The 23,616-nt window shown below is 41.2% G+C and overlaps 1 protein-coding gene across 1 annotated transcript in view; it reads right to left on the bottom strand.

The window, feature by feature from the left end:
- MAP2K5 (mitogen-activated protein kinase kinase 5) overlaps positions 1-23,616 on the bottom strand; it is a 234,025-nt gene that overhangs the window by 33,545 nt on the left and 176,864 nt on the right. The window contains exons 18-19 of the mRNA XM_081831876.1: positions 5,777-5,838; positions 2,767-2,812 (exon numbers count right to left, since the gene is read on the bottom strand). Coding sequence (XP_081688002.1) covers positions 2,767-2,812; positions 5,777-5,838 — 108 coding nt within the window. The remainder of the gene's footprint in view (positions 1-2,766; positions 2,813-5,776; positions 5,839-23,616) is intronic.

The following is a 23,616-nucleotide window of genomic DNA, read 5'->3' as shown; positions in this document are numbered from 1 at the left end:
TCTTCTGTTGAGTCTAGCACAGGACTTTGTACATCACGGTCTATAAATATCTGCTGAACTGAATTGTTTATCTGGTTCTGAGATTTCCCAAGATGATGTGGATGCTACTGATGAGACTTCTGAATGAGTTCTTTATGTAGCTTAATGGCTACATGCCAGAAACATGTATCAGTTCACATGAACCCTGGACTCCCCAAAATGTGAGCGTTAAGGGAATTTCTTGGTCCAGCTTTAAAATACTTCCACTTAGAACACAAAAACTGATAACCATCTCAGGAACAACCACACAAGGTAGAATCAAACAACTAAACACCTAGATGAGTCCTAACACTGGGATTTTAGTGACTTCAAGAATCTAAACTTGAGTTTTACATTTCATCTTTAAGACTGACATGGTCAAAAATCGCAAAGATGATGGTTTTAAGACTGGGCTATTCTGGATATAAGGTAACCACACCAGATAAAAAGACAAAAACTGCTTGCATGCCCACTGTGCGCATGGCCCACCCCTCCCTGCAGTCTGATTTACTTAGGCAGGGCTTGCTGTGTTCACCGGTGGTCACAGCCACACCAGAGTTCCCTGGTGATGAATCTGTAACTCTCAGTGTTTCCACCCAGGTCCATTTCTGATTTCCTTCCTTTGGTTTGGACAGTCCTGTAGGCCTCACAGTCGACGCGGCCCGGGCTGTGCAGACCACATCAGTGCCCTGCTGGCTGGCGCTACGGTGCTAGGGAGATAAACTGCTCTTTTTTGTGAAAGGCAGGCCCTCATGCACAGTGACAAATGTCCTCTCCAGTTCATGCATTCCAGAGGATGTTCTCAGCTTCCAGATGGGAGTACCATCAAATAGGTTGTAGGCGGAGAGGGAAAAGGAAAAATTAAAGCCATTAATAGGCAGGAAGAAATAAAGAAGCTGGTTCCTTAAGACTGGGCGCCTTGGACGTGACTCAGGTTCCTCAAGCCAGGTACAACCTACTTTCTTTCCCATCCCCTATTTGGCTCAATATTGTGGTCAGAGGCAGGCAGGGCCCTACCCTCTTGACCCCAGGAGCCTCACACACGTTCCAGGTTCTCTGCCTCCTCACGGAGCCCCTTCTAAGCCAGGGTGCCTCACTAGCGCTGTACCTAAGGGGATATGTTCATTTAAATCCAACTGGGAGCAGTACTAAAAATGTTAAATTAACTATATGATGGTGCTTCCTGTGACTGAATTTTTCACTGTACTTTACTGATTTATTGATATTTATTAATTAAAAATGTGGGACAGCACATACCAGGGTGTACAGCTATAAAGAGAGATATCGAACTATGTATCGCTTGTCTCCCCACCGCCACCAGCCCCCCCAGCCTTATATACACTTCCTTCTCAGGCACTGAAAGTGCTCACCCTTTAGCCTTGTCTTTATGCCTTACCACCCCGGAGTTGTGTTCCTTACTAAGACATACATCCGTATGCATTTATGGGTGTATGTGCATTCTGCAGTGTTTTATTTATACCTGGCCAACTCATTGCAGCACTGAAACATGCATTTACAAACAGGTATCTGTTTTATGAAACCCTATTCCTTTGTTTTAATAGCTGAGCTATCCAGCCATAGCATAATAATGTACAAGGTAAATGGGTTTCCATCTCTAGAACCTGTTCCAAGTTTTCTCAAATGTGACTAACTGCAAGAATTTCCCAACCATCAAAGAGACGCCACTGCCAAAAGACCAGTTTATTCCAGACATGAAACCTGCACAGTTATAAATTGCAGAGGTTTTTAGGGGTGAACTTTAACTTGAAACCACCCTGAAAATGGAGATTTGCTCCAGGGGTAACGCGAGGGAGAAAGCTACCTTCCTGGAAAGCACTCATGATGCAAAAGGGAAACATCCTGTTATTTTATACTCCGGGATGAAATCTGTATTGTACAGAAGAAGTTTGGGTACTTAGGGTGTTTATTAAGATGGTGTACAACAGATGAACACCTCTGAGCTGGTACCTGTAAAATGCTTATTGTTTAAAGTGGTGAAAGAAAATTGGTCGGGATGTGCTCTGAGTGCAATAATCTAAAGACAGGGAATGGTATATACACAAAACATGAAAAGAACAGACTATAATTATTATTTACTAATGCTCGATCCTGGCATTCTTCTAACAGCTTGTGCATTGTCAAATCAACAATCTGCACTAAATAAATGACCATTTGGGAATTGCTAGGGAACATCTCTGTTCCTCTCCCTGCTCGACTAAAAACTGTCATTTGCAATCAAAGAAAGCAGCCTTGGAGCTGAGAACACAGCACCCGCAGCCTTATAGTTGTCTCTTTCTGAGGAAAGACCAAAGATTCACATTAACTTGATCTTTTGCAGCCAATCTAATTTCATTCTGCATGAATCCAAGAGGACTCCACGTCACATTCAGAATCTCCTGCAGGACTGTGCTAAAAACTTAAAATGCTGACTCACTTTTCTGTTACCAATCCTCTGGATTCTGAGAGGCTGTAACAGCAAATGAGGACAAGGAGTAACCCAGATTAACTTGTGACCCTTGAGTGTGAGGCGAAGGAAGAGAGTTCTGGCTTAAGTTTCAAAACGATGGTGGGTTTTTAAAAAGTAAAAACTACTATCTGAGCTTCAAAAACACCTACCCAAATGGAGTAAGTAATTCGGCCTCTCTAGAGCCTGTGGATGTTTTAAATGCCATTCTGGTTCTTTTAACAGAATGTTAAGCACAGATATATGACTAGAGAATGCTCATGTAACTAAAAAAATGTACTTACCATCAGGTCCTCAGGTGCTGGTCTTTCTTTTGGTTGTTTTCGCATGCTGTAAGAGGAAGAAAAGCTCATCATTATCTAGATCACTTATGGATTTGTGCTATACTTTCCACTATGGACTATTTTCCCTGGAATCTGAATGATTTCAAATTCATCACGTTCAGTTCTTGGCCAAAGTATCAGCATATATTCCCTTTCTTTTATTTGGGCCTTTAATTAATCAGATTTGGGGGGAATCTCATGAATCAGAAACACAATTGGGGGGGTTGTTATTCTCGCACTACAGATGAAGAATGAATTTAAATTTACCTAATTCCATTTTTGAAATAAATGTGGGAGAAAAAAAGGAGCAATATTTCTTCCTGACTCAGTTTTCAATTTATTTCAAACTTAAATCTAGGGAACAACAGACTTCTTTTTTGGTAACTGGGATAAGGTAATAATAAGAAAAGAAACATGACTATCAGGTCAAATGAGAAAACATTTTATTCCTTCATTACGACTCTGAATAACAAGTAATACATAAAAGAGGTTAGGAATCTAGATAATGCTACAAAATTACAAATGGGCTGTTACATTAGCTCAACTTTTATTTATTCTGGCTATGATGCAAGTTGATATTCATTAAACAGCTGGGGAGGAGTTAAGTTTGTTTAAGCTGCTTAAAGACTCATATTCCTCATACAAAATATTTCTTGTCTTACATGCAATAAGTATCATCAGTAGCTGTATCATGTACAAAGCTACATGATGAAGCACTCACATGGGGGACTGATGTGACTATGAGTAGCTACCTATTTGGTGGCCGTATCTATACTAAACTCAAGAGTGTCTATGGGATGAAGTCATGAAAAGAGACTGCTTCTTCTGTTACTTCAAAATCACACAGATGCTTTTTCTTTATACAAGGCAACCTCTAACAAGCACGAGGAAAACCCGTCATATGATCCCTGCATTTGCTGACAGTATTTTTTTTTTTTTAAGTAGAGACTTAATGATCATTTGGTAAATAAGAACCATAGTTATGAACCATTAATGACATCGAGGACATTTGCCTTCCCTATAAATAGCCATATGCACCTCTCAAATACTGCATCCATTAGCAAGTAATTCAAGCTGTCTTGCCAGTGGAGTTGGTAACAGTCCTAATCTGACATTCCAAAGTAGCTGTATCTCTTGGGAAAACAAGGCTATTACCCACTATCATTTCTGTTTCGGCTTGACATCTGTGGAAATTTCAACACAGGTTATCCCTCCCCCTGTCTCCATAAAACTTTTACATAGCAGCTGATTAATTTTTTGGACAGAAGGAAGGCAAGGCCTTATCTGTTTTTCCCTGTCTGCCCAGAACCTGCCCCACCTCCAAGTGGGTCTCAGGCCACACAGTGAGCTGCAAAGCCGTCCCGTCACAAATCCCACAGCGTCGGGCGGGTGATGCCCAAACCAGTGTTCCGGGCAGCTTAGGAATGGCACCATTTATTTTTCAATTTCTGCATTTCAAAATGGGGCATTCCCATGATGTGCTTCTGAGTGTTTCTAGGAATTCCATGTAAAGGAAATTAAGAGAGATTAATACGAATTTCTGGATAATGGCTCTATATTGTTGATGAGCTCAGGATTCCAGTGTTCAACCGATATATATATGGTTTTTCCAACATGGCATGCTTTGGAAATAAATGTCTGCAGGGTAAAAATAGTTTTTAAAAGCTACAGAATATTATATAAGTATTTTAAATAAATAGAAACAGTGTTAATAAAATTTTTAAAGTCAAGGGAAAAAAAATCTCTTCCTCACATATTTTTCCATGGAGTATAAACCGTATGAGACATTTTTATTAAGAGGTAACATATTACACTTAGTCAAAAAGGTGATAAAGCTTGACATTTATATTAAGGAATATTTCTTGGCTTCACTTTAGTGCAATCATCAGATGGATCATGGTGGGGAGGGGAAGGGGACAGTGCACAACCAGTTTGGTTTAGCAAGGACTCCCGATTGCACCATTTCAAGGCACCACAGGAACGAAGGGTTCATTTTCCACCACTGAATGTGACTCTAAAGGGGTGATGAAATGGAATTTGGTGGATGAGGGGAAGGAATGTAGAGGTGGTTATAAGAAAGTTCCAGAATGTCCAGAACAGTTTCTGGCTAGTTCTGTCTCCTGCTTTGTGGTGATCATTGCTAGGCTCCCAATTTCCTTCTCTCTCTCCATCTCCTTCTCTATACTAGGGCGAGGGAGAGGGCAGGAGGGCAGTGGAGCAATGAGGCCGTCCATGGCCACCTGGGTGCTGCTGGGTGGGGAAGAGGCAGGTGGATGATGTGAAAGGGGGAACCTCGTTCTACTGAGGGGGAAAAGGCAGAGGGCTGGCAAAGAAAAATGCCTGTTTCCTCAGGTGTAAAATGACCCGGGGTTGCCTGGAGGCTATGAGGGCCCATTTGGTCTGAATCCTGTGGTTCTTCCCAGTTCTTTAATGGTTCAAGTGGGCCTAATGGAACCCTGTTTTCATAGTCTTTCAAACATCAAAATTCACTGAAATGGACACCAGTATTGTGTTTAACATATAACCAAAGATAAAAGTTATTTACTGAAAACCCGATGGATTAATAAACTATGCTGCTTCCACTAAGTGACAGACAGTTTTATGGGTAACTGGAGGTTACATTAATAAAAATAAGCTTCATATGTCTGTTCAATAGGGGCTATAAAATTGTGTATTTCTTAAAAAAAAAATTTGATAGCAACAGTATCTGTGCTCGAAGAAGTAGCCCGATTCTCAGCAGTTTATTAAAACAGGAAAAAAGCCTCTAAAGTACATTTACGACCCTTTGTGTAAATAACGTTTACATAATTTAAACAATTTCTTCAGATTTGCTGCCCCATCTGCCCAAGGCCCTGACGTCCCTCCCGTCTCCAAGAGGAAGCAGGGAGAGCCATAAGGTCTCACGGAGCTGCAGAGTTAATGGCATGTATCATTTACATTGAGGGCATGGCATGTTTGCAAACGGGCTCACCACTGAGTGATGAAATGTACAAATGGCTCGGAGAACTCTCCAACCGGAAGGACGGGCGAATCCTGGGATGGAGGAAAAACAAGTCACCAAAAGTCACAACAATTCCTTTTCTTCCTTTATATGCACCACCCCCCCACCGCCCCCCAAGGAGCAGGATAAAGATGAATCTATAGCAAGGATTCACCACCATGTGGAAAGGAAAATAAGGCCTCATCCAATTAAAAAGGCTGTCTACACCCTCTCCCACATGTTTACGTAAAAATGCCAAATTTAAAGCCACACAATTTTACAATGGTGAGAAACATGAGAGCCAAGAGGGAGGGGAGGTGAAAACAGGACAATGATAGCCACAGGGTAGGAAAGAAGGTACGAAAGTGTAAATGAGAAATTAATGATTATTTAAGTAACACACAAATGGTCTTGTAATTAACAAAGAGCTGTGAAATTATTCTTGTGTTGACCTTTGTTTCTTTTACTGGATTTGCTATTTATTTACATTTGTTTGTATATTCAACTGCTCTTAACTGCTTGCTGAATCATTTGGGTCAGGTTCGTTTTGTTTTTGTTTTTTATTTTAATAGAAAGGCTTTTATGGGGGAAGCTGTTTCCTGAAAAGGAATTTTAGCCTGTTTGCCAGTCTGGGCAAACTTGTCATGTGAGAGAGGCAGTGAATTAAGGACACAATGAAAAACTCCCACCTTGACCACCAAACAGAACTGGGGTGGAGGTGGGAGCCACTTAAGAGAGCAGGAAACAACACGGCCACAAATGACAACCACTGAGTAACACAGGGAGCAAACCCCATTACCATTTGCAAAGGAAGGCTTTAAGAATTTAGGAGTTTTTCCAAGAATGACAGAGAGCGCCACTGTGTTTATAGTGTAGCGGCTCAGGATGTAATGAAATTACACTGCAGAGTACTTTAACAGTCATCTCATTAGACCTCCAGTTGGAACAAGACAGCCACATAACGTAGGCAGCTGCAAATGACTCCATTCCCATCTATTCTCATTTGCTATTAAAAATACCTTTCGGCAGCTTTTTTCCTCTCTGACATCCCTACACAAAGTGCCCTGCAAAGTATGATACATGCACCTATTTAAATTAACAAAGGAATGACTTATTTTAATCTCACTGTGCTTTGGAGTGCTTTGGCCATTTGGATGAGCAATATATCATTACATACAACCTTCCAGCGCTGCAGGCAAGAAACTCAGAGCATGCAGCATTTGGTGGGAGCCAAACAATTTCTCTAGCACACAACTGTGTCAAATGCATGCATGTATTCATTATTGAGAACAAGAGGAAATAGCTTTGATGTAGTGGAAAAAAGAAGATGATAAAAGCACCTCTGCAATATGCGTGTCATTATCAATGGTGGCAGATAGATACAATTGCACAGCCTCCTATGTGATTAGTAAATATACATATAATTGCTGTGGCCAATTATCAGAAAAATGAGATCGGTAATTACAAGACAGAAAATTAACTAGAACTCTTATTAAGGCTTTGTTTCCAATTCAAACAATTGGAAACTGCTGGAAAATACAATTAAATCAAAAGGAACTGAGGTGGTCAAAGCAGCCAAAAAAAAAAAAAAAAAATCCCAAAGAGGTTAAAAGAAACTGAATGTGAACAAAATGATCCTTAGACTTTGCCTATCTGCCTCTTTGAATTTACTCTATTCATCTAGAGCAGGAGAAGGTTAGTAATCATAAACTTAAAATTCTCATCAGTAGAGAAAGGCTTCCAAGAAGAAAGGAAAATGGGAGTGAAATAAAATCTTGCTAAGTTCAAAGGATTACATGCAGGCATTACACAGAGAGGACATGAAAAACAGGGGGCTGATGAAACCGTCCACTCAGAAGAAACAGGCACGCGATAATATGACGAGTCTTCGATAAAGGTACTATAAAATGGTCACAGAAGTCCCATTGGTTTGAAGAGCAAAAATAAAACATGATATCAATTTCAGCCCGGCCTGTTTTAGGAAAGCCATATATATATCACTGTGCCTGCAAGATTCTACAAGGCCCAGTTCAAAAAAATGACATTTCACTGTCTCAGAAACTATTAGTAAAAAAATGGTTCAAAGTCTGAGGTGCCAAAACTATGGACTCTGATCAAGTAGTTAGTCCTCCAAGTTATCATTTCCGAAATTCTTTTGGAGGCTCTAGTACTGGAAGTGTCTGAGTAGTAGTTGATTTAAAATGCAACGTTTAGGAAGATAAAAGCCTACTGCCTTAATGTGGCTGAATATTTACTAAGATGGTTAAAATTCCGGACCGGTTTTCTACAAAGATCCTAGTATAAAACATGATGCTAATGTGGGCCTCATTTCAAAGTATGATACCAAGAGTAAATTAATGAATTATAGACTAGGCAACTTGATGAAGATGTCATTTTAACATGGATGAGAAACAAAATGAGGGAATGTGACATCTTTGCATGGGTAGTTAATTTTATTTAAGACCTGATATTGTAGCCTGTTAAGTTCCTCATAATATAAAACTAAGGAACACTGGGTGGTACCCATGAATAATTTATTTCACTTTGAAAATGCCAGCCCAAGTCGACTTTAAAGAACCGCAGAGAGTGGAGTCTCATCTCAGGGGTGCCTGGAAAGAATCACTCATCAGAGATGTGGGGGAAATTCTAATCTTAATGCATAATGCCAGATATTTCTTTTCCTTTTAAAATCCGTGTCTCTTGCATACCTCAAAGGAGAATTTTCTGAGACACAGAAGACTGACTGGTGGGGGGCAGAGGGGAGGTGGTCAGAATGTCACGCACAAACATGGGGCGGAGGGGTGAGCAAAGGAGTCCTTTGAGAGCCTCCCACTCCACAAAAGCACGCAGGCTGTTAGCACTCCAAAAGAAAACAAATGAAGAGACCTGACGGTGTTCACCACACTGGGAGGATTTTAAAGAATACTTTTCTCATTTTTAAGCAAGTAAAATCAGAAGTTTGTTTAGAAGAGCATTGTAGAACACCTCCGAGAACCTGCCTGTTTCTTGATGGAATTCAAATCTGCGCGAAGGAGGGAGGGAGGCTGAGTGGACTGTCCCAGTTTCCCCCGCAGTTCCCAGGGAGGGGGAAGCATCCAGTCACCGCTGGGTTAGAGGGAGCCTGAGGACCGTGTCAAGGGGTTCAGGGATCTAGTAAAGTCCTTGCTGCTACTCATCACAAACGTGTTCTGTGAAACATGGGTTCAGGGAAGATGAACAAATACATTTCAAAAATATAAACATGAGCTGGAGAAGCAGTTACACTAGTAAACTCTCAGGCCTGGCTGAAACCGACTCTCAACTCTTAATAAAAGTCACTCTTTTTAAGACCCTGGGTGCCATACTTCACCTTAAGGGCTTTTTTTGGGGATGCTTTTCTGTTGAGCTTTCTAAGCACAGAGGTATGGAATGAAACAGTGGACACAACCTTAACCAGAAGCCTTAACCTGAGATCCTAGTCCCAAATCAACTTTAGAGTCCTGCTAAAGGGACACAAGCTGGATCTTGTTATCGAGCCGGCAACTGTTACATAAAAACAGCGGCCGTAAACCATTGCAGTAAGCAATTCTGGTCATCAAGGAGGACAGTCTCCAAGTCTCAGAGGTTTCAGTAACTACCTGGTCAGCCCCTTTTGCTAAACAACTGGAACACAAGCACGTGGCATGCTAGAGAACAGCGAAGGACAATGGGAAAAAAGTTTTGAGTGATGCCTTTGCCTTGTGAATAATGAACAGTTCAGGAAGGTCAACCCATTACAACTGAAACTGTTTAATTATTAATTATGCACAATCTATGAGCAAAAGGACAAGTTCAGAATGTTTAATGTATGCTAACTTCAACTGGACTCTCTCTGGGTATTTTGTTATTAGCACTTGTCAGCAAGGTACTCAGGCATAAAAAAAGGCAAGCAGCAGAAAATCTGAGAGCGTGTGTGTGTGTGTGTGTGTGTGTGTGTGTACCTACACACTCAAAGAGCAGGGGAGGGGAGGAGGGAGAAGGAAGGCTGATTCCAATCACTGCTGTTGCTAGTTCACTTGCAGACTAACTATGCCAATAAACACACTTTGTGACCTTGAGAGCAGGCAGATAGGCTGGGTACTCCAGATACAGAAAATATAGATGAGGCAAACGCTTTTGAAATCAGTTACTTAAAAGAGAGATCATTATTTCAAAGGCATAGTTTTTTTGTTTTAAACTATGATGTTTCTTGGCTTTGGAAAGACCCAGGACAATGTTTGTGCATGTACGCGCACCCACATGTGCAGCACATGCATGAGTGCATGGAAAATGGGTAGAATCTGAATTCAGCGGATTCTATCAATGTCAATTTCCTGGTTGTGATATTGTACTATACTTATAAGCTATTAACACTGGGGGAAACTGGGTGAAGGGTAAACAGACTCTCTCCATAGTAATATTATTTTTAAATTATTATTATTGGTTTTTTTTTTTTTTAGAGAGGGAGAGGGGAGGGGTAGAGGGAGAGGGAGAGAGAGAATCTTAAGCAAGCTGCATGCCCAGTGTGGAGCTTGATGCGGGGCTCGATCTCACGACCCTGAGATCCTTATCTGAGCCACAATCAAGAGTCAGATGTTTAACCAACTGAGCCATACAGGCGCCCCTCTCCATATTATTTCTTACAACTGCATATGAATCTCAAATGATGTTGAAATAGAAAGTTTAAAAAGAAAAAGGTAAGGAACTATTTTTAAAAACTCTGATGAGGTCCAGATTCTTGGCGAGCTTAGCTTTGTGTAAGGGGAAATGCTCATATAACTACTCGATAGAAAAAAGTTAAGGGAACTTTGTCTGAAAAAATATACCTGCGTATTTAATGTTTGCCTTTAATTCCTAATTACAGATAATAACAAAACCTGACAAGGATATGGTAGTTAATTCAAACATTGATAGGGCATAGACATAAAGTGCTATATAATAAAGATGATAGTCATTCATTGCTTATTTACTGGTTTGTTCATTGAGTAATTTTCTTGACCACCTACCATGCCAAAGGCTCTGAGCCTGGCATTGTGGAATGACTAATAATTAATCCATAACCTTAAAGAATTTGTGTACTATTCAGGGGGACAAGATGTGTACCACTAATAAACAGCCCTGCAAGATGGAGGAAATGGCCAAGTAAGAGCTGGGCAATCGGGCTGTATTGGGGGGCACCACGTTTGGCTGGTACACATGAGTTCATAAAGGAGTGACAGAGAACAGAGTATGAGTCTGGAGGGCTGTAAGAGACCTCCTTTGCCTTCTTACCTTCTTCCTTCCTCACTTCCAGAGAGCACCTTGGGAGGGGGGTGGGAAGGTACCTTGAACATTTTCATCTATGTCCTGTTCCCTTCTCTTTGTGCAAAACAGAAATTCCTTCAAACCAAGATTTTATACTTACTAGCAGTAAAAGAAGGAAGACAGAAGAAGGGCAACTTCTCAAAAATCTCTAGGTGTTGGCCACACTGGCGAATTCTAAAGGTCAGTTGTGATGTGATTAGATTAAACCAGCCTGGCAAGTTAAAAAGAATACGGCAAGCCTTCTAACATTTTTTAATAGCTTATTTCCAGATTTCATGGTGTCAAGCCATCAAGTCAACAGGTAGTTAAAATCAGAGAATCACCTAGAGTCTGATCAGTATCGAGTTAATGCGCTAACATTTTAAAAATAAAATTTCTAATTCGAGTCTGATGTTCCTTTGGCTTGGCCCAAGGATTTTGGTTCCCACACACTGGGATTCACACTAATTGCCACAGCTCTTTTAGACTGCTCCACTTTTGTCCACAGTGTTGGGATCAAAGGTCGTTTGTAATTCCAGTGGCTTCATGTCAGGCAGAACAGCATTTTGCCTTGTTAGACCCCAAACTGGTTTTTGATTCTCCACTGTTCACTACCTTAAAATAGCACTTTTGTGAGACAACTGCAGAATCCATAGGACAAATCTCCTCTTGACTGAGGAGGAAACCTGGTTAGTTGGGGAAAAAAAAGGAAAAATACACACACACACACACACACACAAAAACTGTACCCTCCCCTTTAAAGATCTCCACAGAGGGGCACCTGGGTGGCTCAGTCATTAAGCGTCTGCCTTTGGCTCAGGTCATGGTCCAAGGGTCCTGGGATCGAGCCCCACATCGGGATCCCTGTTCTGCGGGAAGCCTGCTTCTTCCTCTCTCACTCCCTCTGCTTGTGTTCCCTCTCTCGATGTGTCTCTCTCTGTCAGATAAATAAATCTTAAAAAAAAAATAAAGATCTCCACAGAAACTAATCTACAAACCAAAAATCTATCTGTCCAAAGTGCAATCCAATGGTAGATTTTGGGAAATTAGCTCAGTTTTAATATTTTGAAGGTCCTCAGTGTTTCTAACTGTAGGTTGCTGCTCTAACAGACTGTAGTGGGGGTGGGGTGGATGGGGAGAAGGCAGTCACATCTTGTCAGAGAGAGAAAGGTGGGCACTAGATGGACAGGTGCTCCAGGTCAGCCAGAGAATGAGACAACAGCTTAAAATATAAGTGAAACATAATTACACATCAGAGTTGTACAAGTTCAGACAGTGCTTCTTAAATCACTCACTTAAAAATGTGGTTACTCTGTGAGGAAACGATCAGCATTTTGACATTATGTGTATTTTTGATTTCACAATGCAGACAGAACTGACCGAATCTTTGGGGTGTTAGGAGGGACAGTGCTGGGAATGAGGCTGTGAATTTAGGAAGGCTTGCAGATGGACGTCATCAGAACAGAAAGCCTTTGACCCTCCTCAGCTGGAGACCAGAAAGCCCTCCTTTTACTCATCCCACTCCACATCAAGCCCTGAGCAGAGAAAGTGAAAGATTATTCAATTTCCACACTGGGTCACCCCATACTCTGGGTTGCCAGATGTGACAAATTACATGTGTGGGCACTTTGGTTTGAAGTTCTGTCCACTGGGTCTGGGCTGACAGTAGCAGCTCATTTAACTTGTCTCAGAAGGACCTGGAACCAGGGGCAAAAGGCCTGAATTTTTGCCACTTAAACACCCACCTGACCTATAAACCCTTAAATCAAGGGAGAACCAGCTGTTAGCCAAATGAACATCACAACCAGATGGCTTATAAAAAAACACAAAATATAAACGAACAGGTCTAAAGGAATCTGTCTGTAGGTAATTGGGACTGAAGATTTCTATGAAGAGTTTTCCTGTTTTTTTCTCCTAAACATGTAGAAGTTCTTCAGTACTGAGATAAAAAGAAGAGGAAAAAAACTTTGTCATTAATATCAAAACTAACCCATCATTTAGTCTACAGTTTGTTGGTCACTTAAAAGATTTATATTTACTTAGAGATTTTCTAGACCTATGGCAAAGATCGTGGTGTTTTATTAAATTCCTTGAAAAGAGGTAGAGAACTGGAACGTGGATTAATCTTTGAAACCATATTTACAGTTGCTTTCTCTCTGAAGCTAATGAACACATTTTTTTCTCTTTTTATCTTATGTCACTTGTTGGTCATAGGCTATAGGTCACTGTATCATTTAGAGGTGTCCATATGAACAGTACACACACACACACACACACACACACACTTGCATACTAACATCCACATATACCTCCCTTTTTCACGGTGTGGGTAGAACAGCAAAAACATGCCTGTCTCATACCAAAGGGATTGCATTTACAAAAGTAAAACCCGTTATTGTCCTCTCTGTAGCCTCCCAATGCATTTCCATTGCTTTTCCATAAAACATTGCTGCAAATAATCAAGCATGACCACTGACATCCACAAGATTGAGTTTTAGGAACCATTAAATGAGCTCACCCTCGTGGGAAGCCTCCTGCTCAGGCTGGTCTAAAGGTAATTATTCAGCAATTCCTACCTGTGGTTTTACCTTGTCCCTATACAGTGTTTGAATTTCATATGCTGGTAAGGTCAATTTTTTTTCCTCAGGAAAAGTCCAGCTACACATGTTTGATCCAGGACTTAAATTATAATGTTAATATACACACTTCACCAGGTTCTATGTGCAGAAGTGCTGATTAAAAGCCATCTTAGATTAAAGGGAGATCATAAACTATATTAAACAAAAACGAAAGAGGAAAAATCTCAGGGAGAATAATAACCCTTAACAGATTCCGAAATGAAAGGAATTACTCCACCTCTTTCCATAGGTAAGGGGTTAACACGGAGATATCTGAACTACATGCACACACCGTTCAAGGGCAAGAACCTGGCAGGTCCGTGTCCTGAAAAATCAACAAGCCATAACACTATCAAGTCAGATTCTGAGAACTCACTGAAATCCAAAGACCACATCGTCACACTGTATGTCCTCCTGATGTTCACTCGACTGTTAGTTAAAATAATTACCGCCATTTGCCACCTGCACTGCAAGCTACGGAGAAGGGGAAAAACAGAACTTCCCGGGGCTGCACAGTGCAGGAGTGCGGGTGGTATTTGCTTACCTATTTTTATAAACAAATTCAGAGGCGATGTGAGCTGTGACTCAAAGGCTGAAAATTATATGTGAAATTGTGCTCTACCTGGTTCCAAGCAATAAACTCGGAGAGAAGGGAACTTAAAGCTGGGTAAAGAAGATCGCGCATCAGTTTAAAATTAGTCGATATGAGAGGAACAAAGAGAGGGAGACAGGGAGGGAAGAAGGGGGAGGAAGTGAAAAAAAAATAGAACTACATACTGTGAAATGAACAAGTTCAGTTAGAATGTTCATCAGGATTTGGAAAATCATAATGCCATCTGCTACTCTGGACCTCAGAACATCAGGGATCTCGTGGGCCCAGACGCTTCCATTTCCAGGAGGAAGGAAGGAACTCATACTCCCTGGAACGTTGCCTCCGTTCTGGAATGGAGGCAACACCCCAGCCGACCGGTTTGGAATCTCTTTTGAGAACATTTGCACTGTTCACATATGCGTTTTCCCTGGTTTAGGGAAAATGAACGGCAGGCAAAATGATTACAGCAACTCGGCAGTGAGGCGGAGCGGTGCCCCAGCCCGAGCTGCTGGGTAGCTGACCCTGGCATCCAGCTTGGGCTCAGGGTGTGTAGGTCCCATCATGGTGGATTAAATGAGCATTGTCCTACGGCTGGATAAGACTTCACAATAGAGCAACACATGTTAAATGACAGCAGCCAAAATTGGCCCCACCAGGCAACTGCCCATTCACAGAACACTATTCATAGGCCTCCACCACCAAGAAATTAATTCATTAATAATACATCAGGCTTCATGGACAATTCAAAGAAAACAACACAAAGCTACTTGTTCAATGACTGCCTAAAGATGCAAAATTTTTCCTGGTTAAAAAAACAAACAAACAAAACCCAAATCTAATTGACTTGCTGAAATCTAAATCATAGTGATGTTTATGCTAATATTTTGGTTAGTAAACAAGAAGAAATGGAGAAAGTCTATCCACTGAATTCACTCAGTGCCACGAGGAAATAATAAAAATACAGATTTTTCTTCAGCATTAGCTAATAAAATCTGAATTTATATAACTGTGTATTTAAAAATTATTTTTTTCCCATTTAAATGATTTTGTACATCCTTCAGACTATCAGGAAAAATTTTGCTTTTAACTTGTTTCTTCTGTTACATTTTTTAAACTCACTTTCTTTCTCCTCCCTCCTGACAACTCATAAATATGAATTAAATATAATTATAAATGAACAGAACATTAACTTTTGGATTACTGCTGGGTTTTGGTAGAATGTTAATGTCATTTCTAAAGAAACAGTTATTACCAATAGAAAAAGTAATTACTAAAGGAATCATGGCCTTAATGCTAACCTATTTTCAATCTTCAAACCAGCCAAACTGCATTAATTTAAACATACTGGACTTTTCAAAGGAGGTATTAGATTTCTAAAGGTTGCCTTACATAAAAGAGGAGTATCAGTTTTCAGGGTCCCAATTATATATTCCCAACACTATGGGATACAGGTCTAGTTCACAATATCGCTGGAGGACAAGACTATTGTGTATCCACTTGTATTAACTTACCAAGTTACTAATGCCTCGGTCATTAACTCATACAAGTTACAAGCATCATGGAATTGTGTATCAACACTCATGTACTTGAGTCGTAAGAGTGTTAGCCCCTGCGGTCAGAAGCTCGGGCCTGCACAGGTCGTCAGAGAGCTCAGGCCAGGGAGTCTTGTCTCAGGGTAAACTGCCCACAATTTTGTGTCCCGAAAGGAAAAGGCCAGCCTTTGGATGCTGGGAGCAGGAGAGATGGGCATGTTCTTTTTACTTTTTGCTAACTTCAGAAGCCAGAATTATGGCAAAGTCCCCCAGGCAAAAGAAAAAAAAAAAAGAACAGATATTATTTCCTCTGGGGTTGGCTAATACCACTTTTTGAATTCCAGGGAGGTTTCTTTAGGCAACCATTTTCACCCCCACTGGCCACCCCCAGAGAGCACCTGCTATGTCCATAGCCCAGTAGCTTCTCACTTAGCCAGCTCCCAGTAACCTGTCCGGAAATGAGTGATTCTGCAAGAATGATTTTTTTTAAGATGACAGAGGGTTTAAGAGCCAAATCTTTTGTATATATAAATCTTTCTAAAAGGAGCCAAGCTCCTTTCTGCCAATTTAAACAGATATGCAGAATAGAATTCAATTTTTTCTTAAAGACCCGGAGTCATTCTTAGAGACAGCGAAACTTAACTGTGTTGCAATAGATCTATGCCCTTGGGGCATGTCTGCAATGCTTTCTAAGTTGTTTTCTTTTATAGCTTTTAAAATAATCTCTCCTTTTGATGCCAGAATGTTCAGCTGTCACTTTTTGCTTCCATCAAGGTCAGTCATAGGGTAGTAAGTGGAAAGAGCCATACCCTTTGACTGCCACTCAGTTTCCTCATCTGTAAAATGGAGTGTTAGGGGAAGCAACATGTTTCCTTGGAGAAACATCTTGTAAATCATAGAAGTTAAGCCTAGACTTCTGAATTTCGATAAAGGACCATGTAAATTAGCTAAGTACCTTCTCTTCGTATACTCTCTTACTTTTTTTGGATTTGTTTTTCTGCAATCTTGAAAAAACAAGTAGTAAGTTCTTACAATTATGCATACACTTCATTCAACAAATATTTGTAAGTGACCACTACACGTGAGGTGCAGCAGTATGAAGATAGAAATGAAAAGCCTAGGAACTTAGAGTCTAGTTGATAAACTATGTATAATTGGGTCTGGAACAGGAATTAATAATACAGTTTTTTTTTTTTAAGATTTTATTTATTTATTTGTCAGAGAGAGAGAGCGCACAAGCAGGGGGAGCGGCAGACAGAGGGAGAAGCAGGCTCCCCCTGAGCAGGGAGCCTGATGCAGGGCTTGATCCTCGGACCCTGGTATCATAATCTGAGCCGAAGGCAGACGCTAACCGACTGAGCCACTCAGGCATCCCTAATAATACAGTTTTTGAATGAGGTTTGCGGTATCATCCTATGAACAGAATGCTAATCATCTTCTTCCCGTAAACATGCCTTTCCCTCTGTGTGACCCATGTCGGCGAGGGCCTAACTGCCCAAGCCACGTGCTTCATCTCTGACCCCACCTCTCTATGCTCCCCTACAGCCAATTACTCGCAAAAGTCAGTTTATTCTATCTCCTAAATACTCTTCAAACATGCTCAGGCTAATTAAAAGCCCTCGTAATCTCCAATCAGAACTATGGCTTCCTAACTGCCCTTCCCAAACATCTTCCACAACCCTGTCAGTGATTTTCCTGGAACAGAAATCTCGTTCCGTTGATCCCATTTAAAACTTTCAGAGCCCTCCCCCCAAAAGTGCCTTCAGGCGCATTGCGTAGAGATCCTCTGAAATGTGGCCCTTGTCCCATCTCTGGATACTTTGCCAAGCACTGCAGCCATGCTGAACTCTGTAGGGGCTTCCGGATCTGAGACTAACTGTTAGTGGCCCTTTGGAGTCCCATTCTCTGTAAAAGACCTCTGGTACATTATCATCTCCTCTATCATCAGCCGTCTTGTCTGTACTTCCCAGCACCTTGTCCACACTTTTATTAGAGGAGTTATATAGATACAAACATCATTAAAAGCCTTATCATAAATACCTATTTACGTGAGTCGTTAAAATGAGACTCAGTGTGGTCCTCTGAGAGCTCAGTCCAGCAAGTCTCATACCACTTATACTACCTCCAATTTAGTTTAAAGTGATCTGTTTATATCTGACTGTTTACTGGTCCGCCTCGTGGACTAGAGCAGAAACATTTTAATGGCGGCAACTGCATCCCTATCCCCAATACCTAGCTCTGGGATTAATACAGGTTTACAGAATGACTGTTTGGGATATAATCAGTGGTTTTCATACTATAATCTTCGAACTTTAAGAACTTTTATGAGGGTGCCAAGGGTGGGGATAGGGATAGGGTCGAGGTCTAAGCCTCCCACACTCTGATGAAATTAAAATGGCTTTAAAGTCCAAAAACATAAATTTAAAACTTTTGTGTGCCAAAGAAGACCAAGAAAGTGAAATGATAATCCACTAGATGGGAGGAGATATTTAGAGTCTTGTATCCAGAATACATAAAGAATTGTTACAACTCAATGAGACAAATAATCCAATTTAAAAATGGACAATGGAATTGAACAGACCTTTCTCCAAAGAAGATATTCAAATGGCTAATCAACATATGAATATATGTTGAACATCACTAATTACGAGGGAAATGAGAACCAGAACCACAAGGAGAGACTGCTTCACATCCACCAGGATGACTATAATTAAAAAAACCCCAGAAAACGCAAGTGCTGGCAAGGGTGTGGAGAAATTCGAACCCTCATGAACTGCCGCTGGGAACAGAACATAGCACAGCTGCCATGAAATACAGTCTGGAAGTTAATCAAAAAATTAAACAGAATTTTCCTATGACCCAGCGATTCCACTCCCAGGTACATATACGAGAGAGCTGAAAACATATGTCCATGTAAAAACTTGCACATGGATGTTCATAACATCATTATTTGTAATAGCCAAAAAGCAGAAACAGCCCAGTGCTCATCAACTGATAAACAAACAGAATGTGGAATAGCCATACAATGGAACATTACTTGGCCATAAAGAGGAACAAAATACTGACAAACGGCTACAACATGGAAGTACCCTGAAAACATGTTAAATGAAAGAAACCAAACATACAAAAACCAGATAGTATATGGTCCAATTTATATGAAATGTCCACAACAGGGAAATTCACAGGGATAGAAAGCAGATTAATTAGTGGTTGCCAGGGATTGGACGGGACAGAGGAATTATAAGTGACTGCTAACAGGTACTGGGTTTCTTTTTGGAGTGATGGAAATGTTCTGGAACTGAGTTGTGTACTTTAAAGGGTGAACTTTATGTCATGTAAATTATTATTTCAATAAAAAATTTTTCAAAGAAGCAGAGAGAAATGAATTTCTCTAGGCTGGTCTCTGTTCTTAGCTGCTGTGTTATAGGACAGAGGCCCTTTTCTGCTAGATAGCATGGACCTCAGTAGAAGAAAAGACAAACTTAGACCACATTCTGTTTTGTGTAGGACTAGCCCTGCCAGAAAAATCTGTTTTTTAGTTTACTCCAAGGAGCATTTACTGAGCCCCTGCTTGGGCCATTATCTCTACCAGGTGTTGGGACAAATCCCTGTGCTGGATGACTCCATGATCTAGTGGAAGACAAACTCATGAACTAAATTTGATTCCGTATGATAAAAACTGTAATAAAGCTTTTGTAACCAACGCTATGCTGGATGCTGCCTAGCACTGGACAGGAGCGTGGTAGGATGGAAGAGTGGGAAGGTAACAGGGACAGCTTCAAAGAGGAGATGACATTTGAGCTGAGCTTTGGAGGATGCTTAGGGCATGGACCAAGTGAAAAGGTAGAGGAGGTCATTCCAAGCAGGGGGAGGGGCACCACCACATGTGTGAAAGAGTGGGGCAACTCTGAAGGTCACTGGCTGACCCACAGTGAGGCCGAAAAAAATATGGGTGAGAGTCTCAAATGCCGTGCTAAGAAGTTTAGATATTATCACTGGAAGGTTTGAGAGGTTAAGATCTGTATTGTTTTTTTTTTTTAATGTATCAATTATTTACTTATTTATTTTTATTATGTTATGTTAATCACCATATATTACATCATTAGTTTTTGATGTAGTGTTCCAGGATTCATTGTTTGTGTAAAACACCCAGTGCTCCATTCAATACGTGCCCTCGTTAATACCCATCACCAGGCTAACCCATCCCCCCACTCCCCTCCCCTCTAGAACCCTCAGTTTGTTTCTCAGAGTCCATAGTCTCTCATGGTTCATCTCCCCCTCCAATTTCCCCCCCTTCATTTTTCCCTTCCTACTATCTTCTTTTTTTCTAAAAAGATAATTCCATGGAGATGGAGTGGTAGGAGAAAAAAGACAGAAAAGCTTAGAAGCTTTTTAATAATGTGCTTTCGAAAGCAGACTCTTCCCTCCTTTCCTTCCCTCTTTCCTGGTCCTCAATCTTCTCATCCCCTTCTTCGTGTGTCACCCTCTGCTAGAACAGAGATGTTAGTTGCCTCTTGGTTTGCCCGGTTCATGTCCAAGTGTCTAGCTGTGTGATTAACCTCTACCCTCTTCCGCCAAGTGGGTGCTGGCAATCAAACGCTGTTTTCTTTTAGCACTGGACATGTTTGCCGGCATTTCTAGAAACTATTAGATGAGCCTCATCTAAGTGAAGAGTTCTTGTGAGTTCAGGTGTTTGGTGGGGTGGATGACTGTCCCCATTCATAAGGACTCTTTCTTTTTTCTTAAGTAGGCTCCAAGCCCAGCGTGGAGCCCAACGCAGAGCCCAGACACATGACCCTGAGGTCAAGAGGTGAGCTGAGCGCACCTGGGTGGCTCAGTTGGTTAAGCGACTGCCTTCGGCTCAGGTCATGATCCTGGAGTCCCGGGATCGAGTCCCGCATCGGGCTCCCTGCTCAGCGGGGAGTCTGCTTCTCCCTCTGACCCTCCTCCCTCTCATGCTGTCTCTCATTCTCTCTCTCGCAAATAAATAAAAAATCTTAAAAAAAAAAAAAAGAGGTGAGCTGAGATCAAGAGCCAGACACTCAACCGACTGAGCCACCCAGGTGCCCCTTATAAGGACTCTTTTTAATGCCACTATAATGATGTGCACATGCGAGTCAGGCAGCTAAGTAAAGAGTGGAGGCTCTCATGTCTTCATTAAAATTTATGGTTAGACAGAGTCCTAAGAACTCAGTGAAGGCACAGACTTCTTATAAATGGAGGTTTGTAATGATGGGCTATTAATTATTATTACTGTTGTTATTATTATTTTTGGCAACAGCCTGTTCCCATCTTAAGCTTTACTTGACTCTTTATGGACAACCCCATAGCAACACCCACACCCCCTCCAGTTCTTGCCTATCACTCAGCTGGCCATTTGTTCCCATCCTCACTGTGGCCTTCTTGTCCAGCCCCCCTTCCTAGCCACAGACCTTACAAGGGAAAACATCACCTCCCCTACTTCCCACCCGGAGGCACACAAGTCTCCTTTTTAGAGCTGTGGCTTGCCACCACTCTGACTCTTGGCCTGTTGCAGTGATTCTACTTCCTTGATGGCATCCTTTGACACACAAACATTTTACATTTTGATGAAGTACAGTTTTTTTCCTTGCTTATGCTCTTGGGTGTCGTATCTAAGAAACTGTGACCTAAAATCACGGTCATGAAGATTTACATCTATGCTTCCTTTTAGGAGTTTCATAGTTTTAGCTCTTACATGTAGGTCTTTGAACTCTTTTGAATTAATTTTTATGTATGATGTGATCGGGAGGGGTCCAAATTCATGCTTTTGCATGTGGATATCCAACTGTCCCAGCATCGTTTGTTGAAAAAATGATTCTTTCACCATTGAATGGTCTTGGCATCCTTGCTGGAAAACAACTGAGCATGGATATATGGGTTTATCTCTGGACTCTCAGTTCTATTCCATATGTCTGTCCTTACGCCAGCACTATACTATCTTGTTTATGGCAATTTTGGGGTTTGAGGTCAGGAAGCATGAATCCTCCAACTCTCTTTTTTTCCCCCCAAGACTGTTTTGGCTATTCCAAGTTCCTTGCATTTCCCTATGCATTTTGGGATCAGTTCATCCATTTCTGCAAGAGCCCACTGGGATTTTGACAGATACTGTACTGAATCTGCAGATCAATTTGGGGGGTACTGCCACCTTAACAATATTAAGTCTTCCATTCCCTGAACATGGGATGTCTTTCCATTTATTTAGGTCTTAAATTTCTTTCAATAATGTTTTGTAGTTTTCCACTTTCATTAAATATCTTCCTAAGTCTTTTATTCTCTTTGATTCTTTTGATAACTTGAATTGTTTTAATTTCATTTTGAATTACAAGTGTACAGAAATACAATTGATTTTGGGGCACCTGGGTGGCTCAGTTAGTTGAGCGCCTGACTCTTGTTTCGGCTCAAGTCATGATGTCATGGGTCATGAGATCAAGCCCAGCATTGGGTTCCACACTCAGGAGGGAGTCTTCTTGAAGATTCTCTCCTTCTGCCCCTCCCTCATTCATGTGCATGCATGTGCGCACTCTCTAAAATAAATAAATCTAAAAAAAAAAAGAAATATAATTGATTTTTGTGTGTTCTTGTATCCTACAACCCTGCTGAACTCATTTATCAACAGTTTTTCATGTGTGTATTTTCTAGTGTTTTCTGTATATAATATCATGTCATCTATAATACAGTTTTGTTTCTTCCTCTTCAACCTGGATATCTTTTCTTTTTCTTGACTAATTTTCCTTTGTAGAGTCTCTATACAAAGTCAAAGAGTAGTGGTGAGAGCGAACATCTTTGTCTTTTCCTGATCTTAGTTGGGGGGGGGGGTTAGCTCTCTGGCAGTGTACTGTTTCTATATATTTGTATTTTCCTTCTGTTTTCTCCCTCCTGAGCCCCTTGGTTCCTTGGCCAGCTGTCCATTTAGTATCCATACTCTGTCTATGCCACTGTCCTCTATCAAAGCCCTGCTCTGCATTCATCTTCTTCAGAAAGCCTTCTTGGAGTAAGCAGAAGGGATAAACTCTCCAGCAGACCCACCCAGATGTTCTACATAGAGTGCTATGCCATGACATTCCTAAGACCAAGTCCTTTTTCCTTTCTATTCACAGCAGGGAAGAACAGTCAGTGTATCTCAGAATTATTGAGCTAGCACCTTCAACAATCAAGCCTATTGTTTGTCTACACACCTGGCCCAATTACAGCCCATTACTGACCACTAAAAGTTTGTGCTTCTATTTCAGAATATAAATTTTGGAATTTCACAAATCTTGTAGTTTTTTAAAAATTTTTTTACTTGAGTACAGTTTACACACAATGTTATATTAGTTTCAGGTGTACAATACAGTGATTTGACAACTCTATACGTTATGCTATGCTCACCACAAGTGTAGCTACCATCTGCCACCTACAATGCTATCACAGTACCACTGAATATATTCCCTATGCTATAGCTTTCATCCCTGTGACTTATTCACTCCATAACTGGAGGCCTGTACCTTCCAGGGCTCTTCACCAATTTTGTCTCCACCCCCCGCCCCGCCCAAGCTCTGGCAACCACCAGTTTGTTCTCTGTATCGAGGAGTCTGTTTCCACTTTTATAGGTTTTTTTTTTTTTAAGATTTTATTTATTTATTTGAGAGAGAGAGAATGAGAGACAGAGAGCATGAGAGGGAGGAGGGTCAGAGGGAGAAGCAGACTCCCTGCCGAGCAGGGAGCCCGATGCGGGACTCGATCCCGGGACTCCAGGATCATGACCTGAGCCGAAGGCAGTCGCTTAACCAACTGAGCCACCCAGGCGCC

The sequence above is a fragment of the Leptonychotes weddellii genome, chromosome 9 (assembly GCF_054177405.1).
Source record: "Leptonychotes weddellii isolate Sample4059 chromosome 9, ASM5417740v2, whole genome shotgun sequence".
Classification (NCBI taxonomy): Eukaryota; Metazoa; Chordata; class Mammalia; order Carnivora; family Phocidae; genus Leptonychotes; species Leptonychotes weddellii.
Note: the sequence above shows the minus strand (reverse complement) of the source record. Positions and strands in the feature narration are given on the sequence as shown.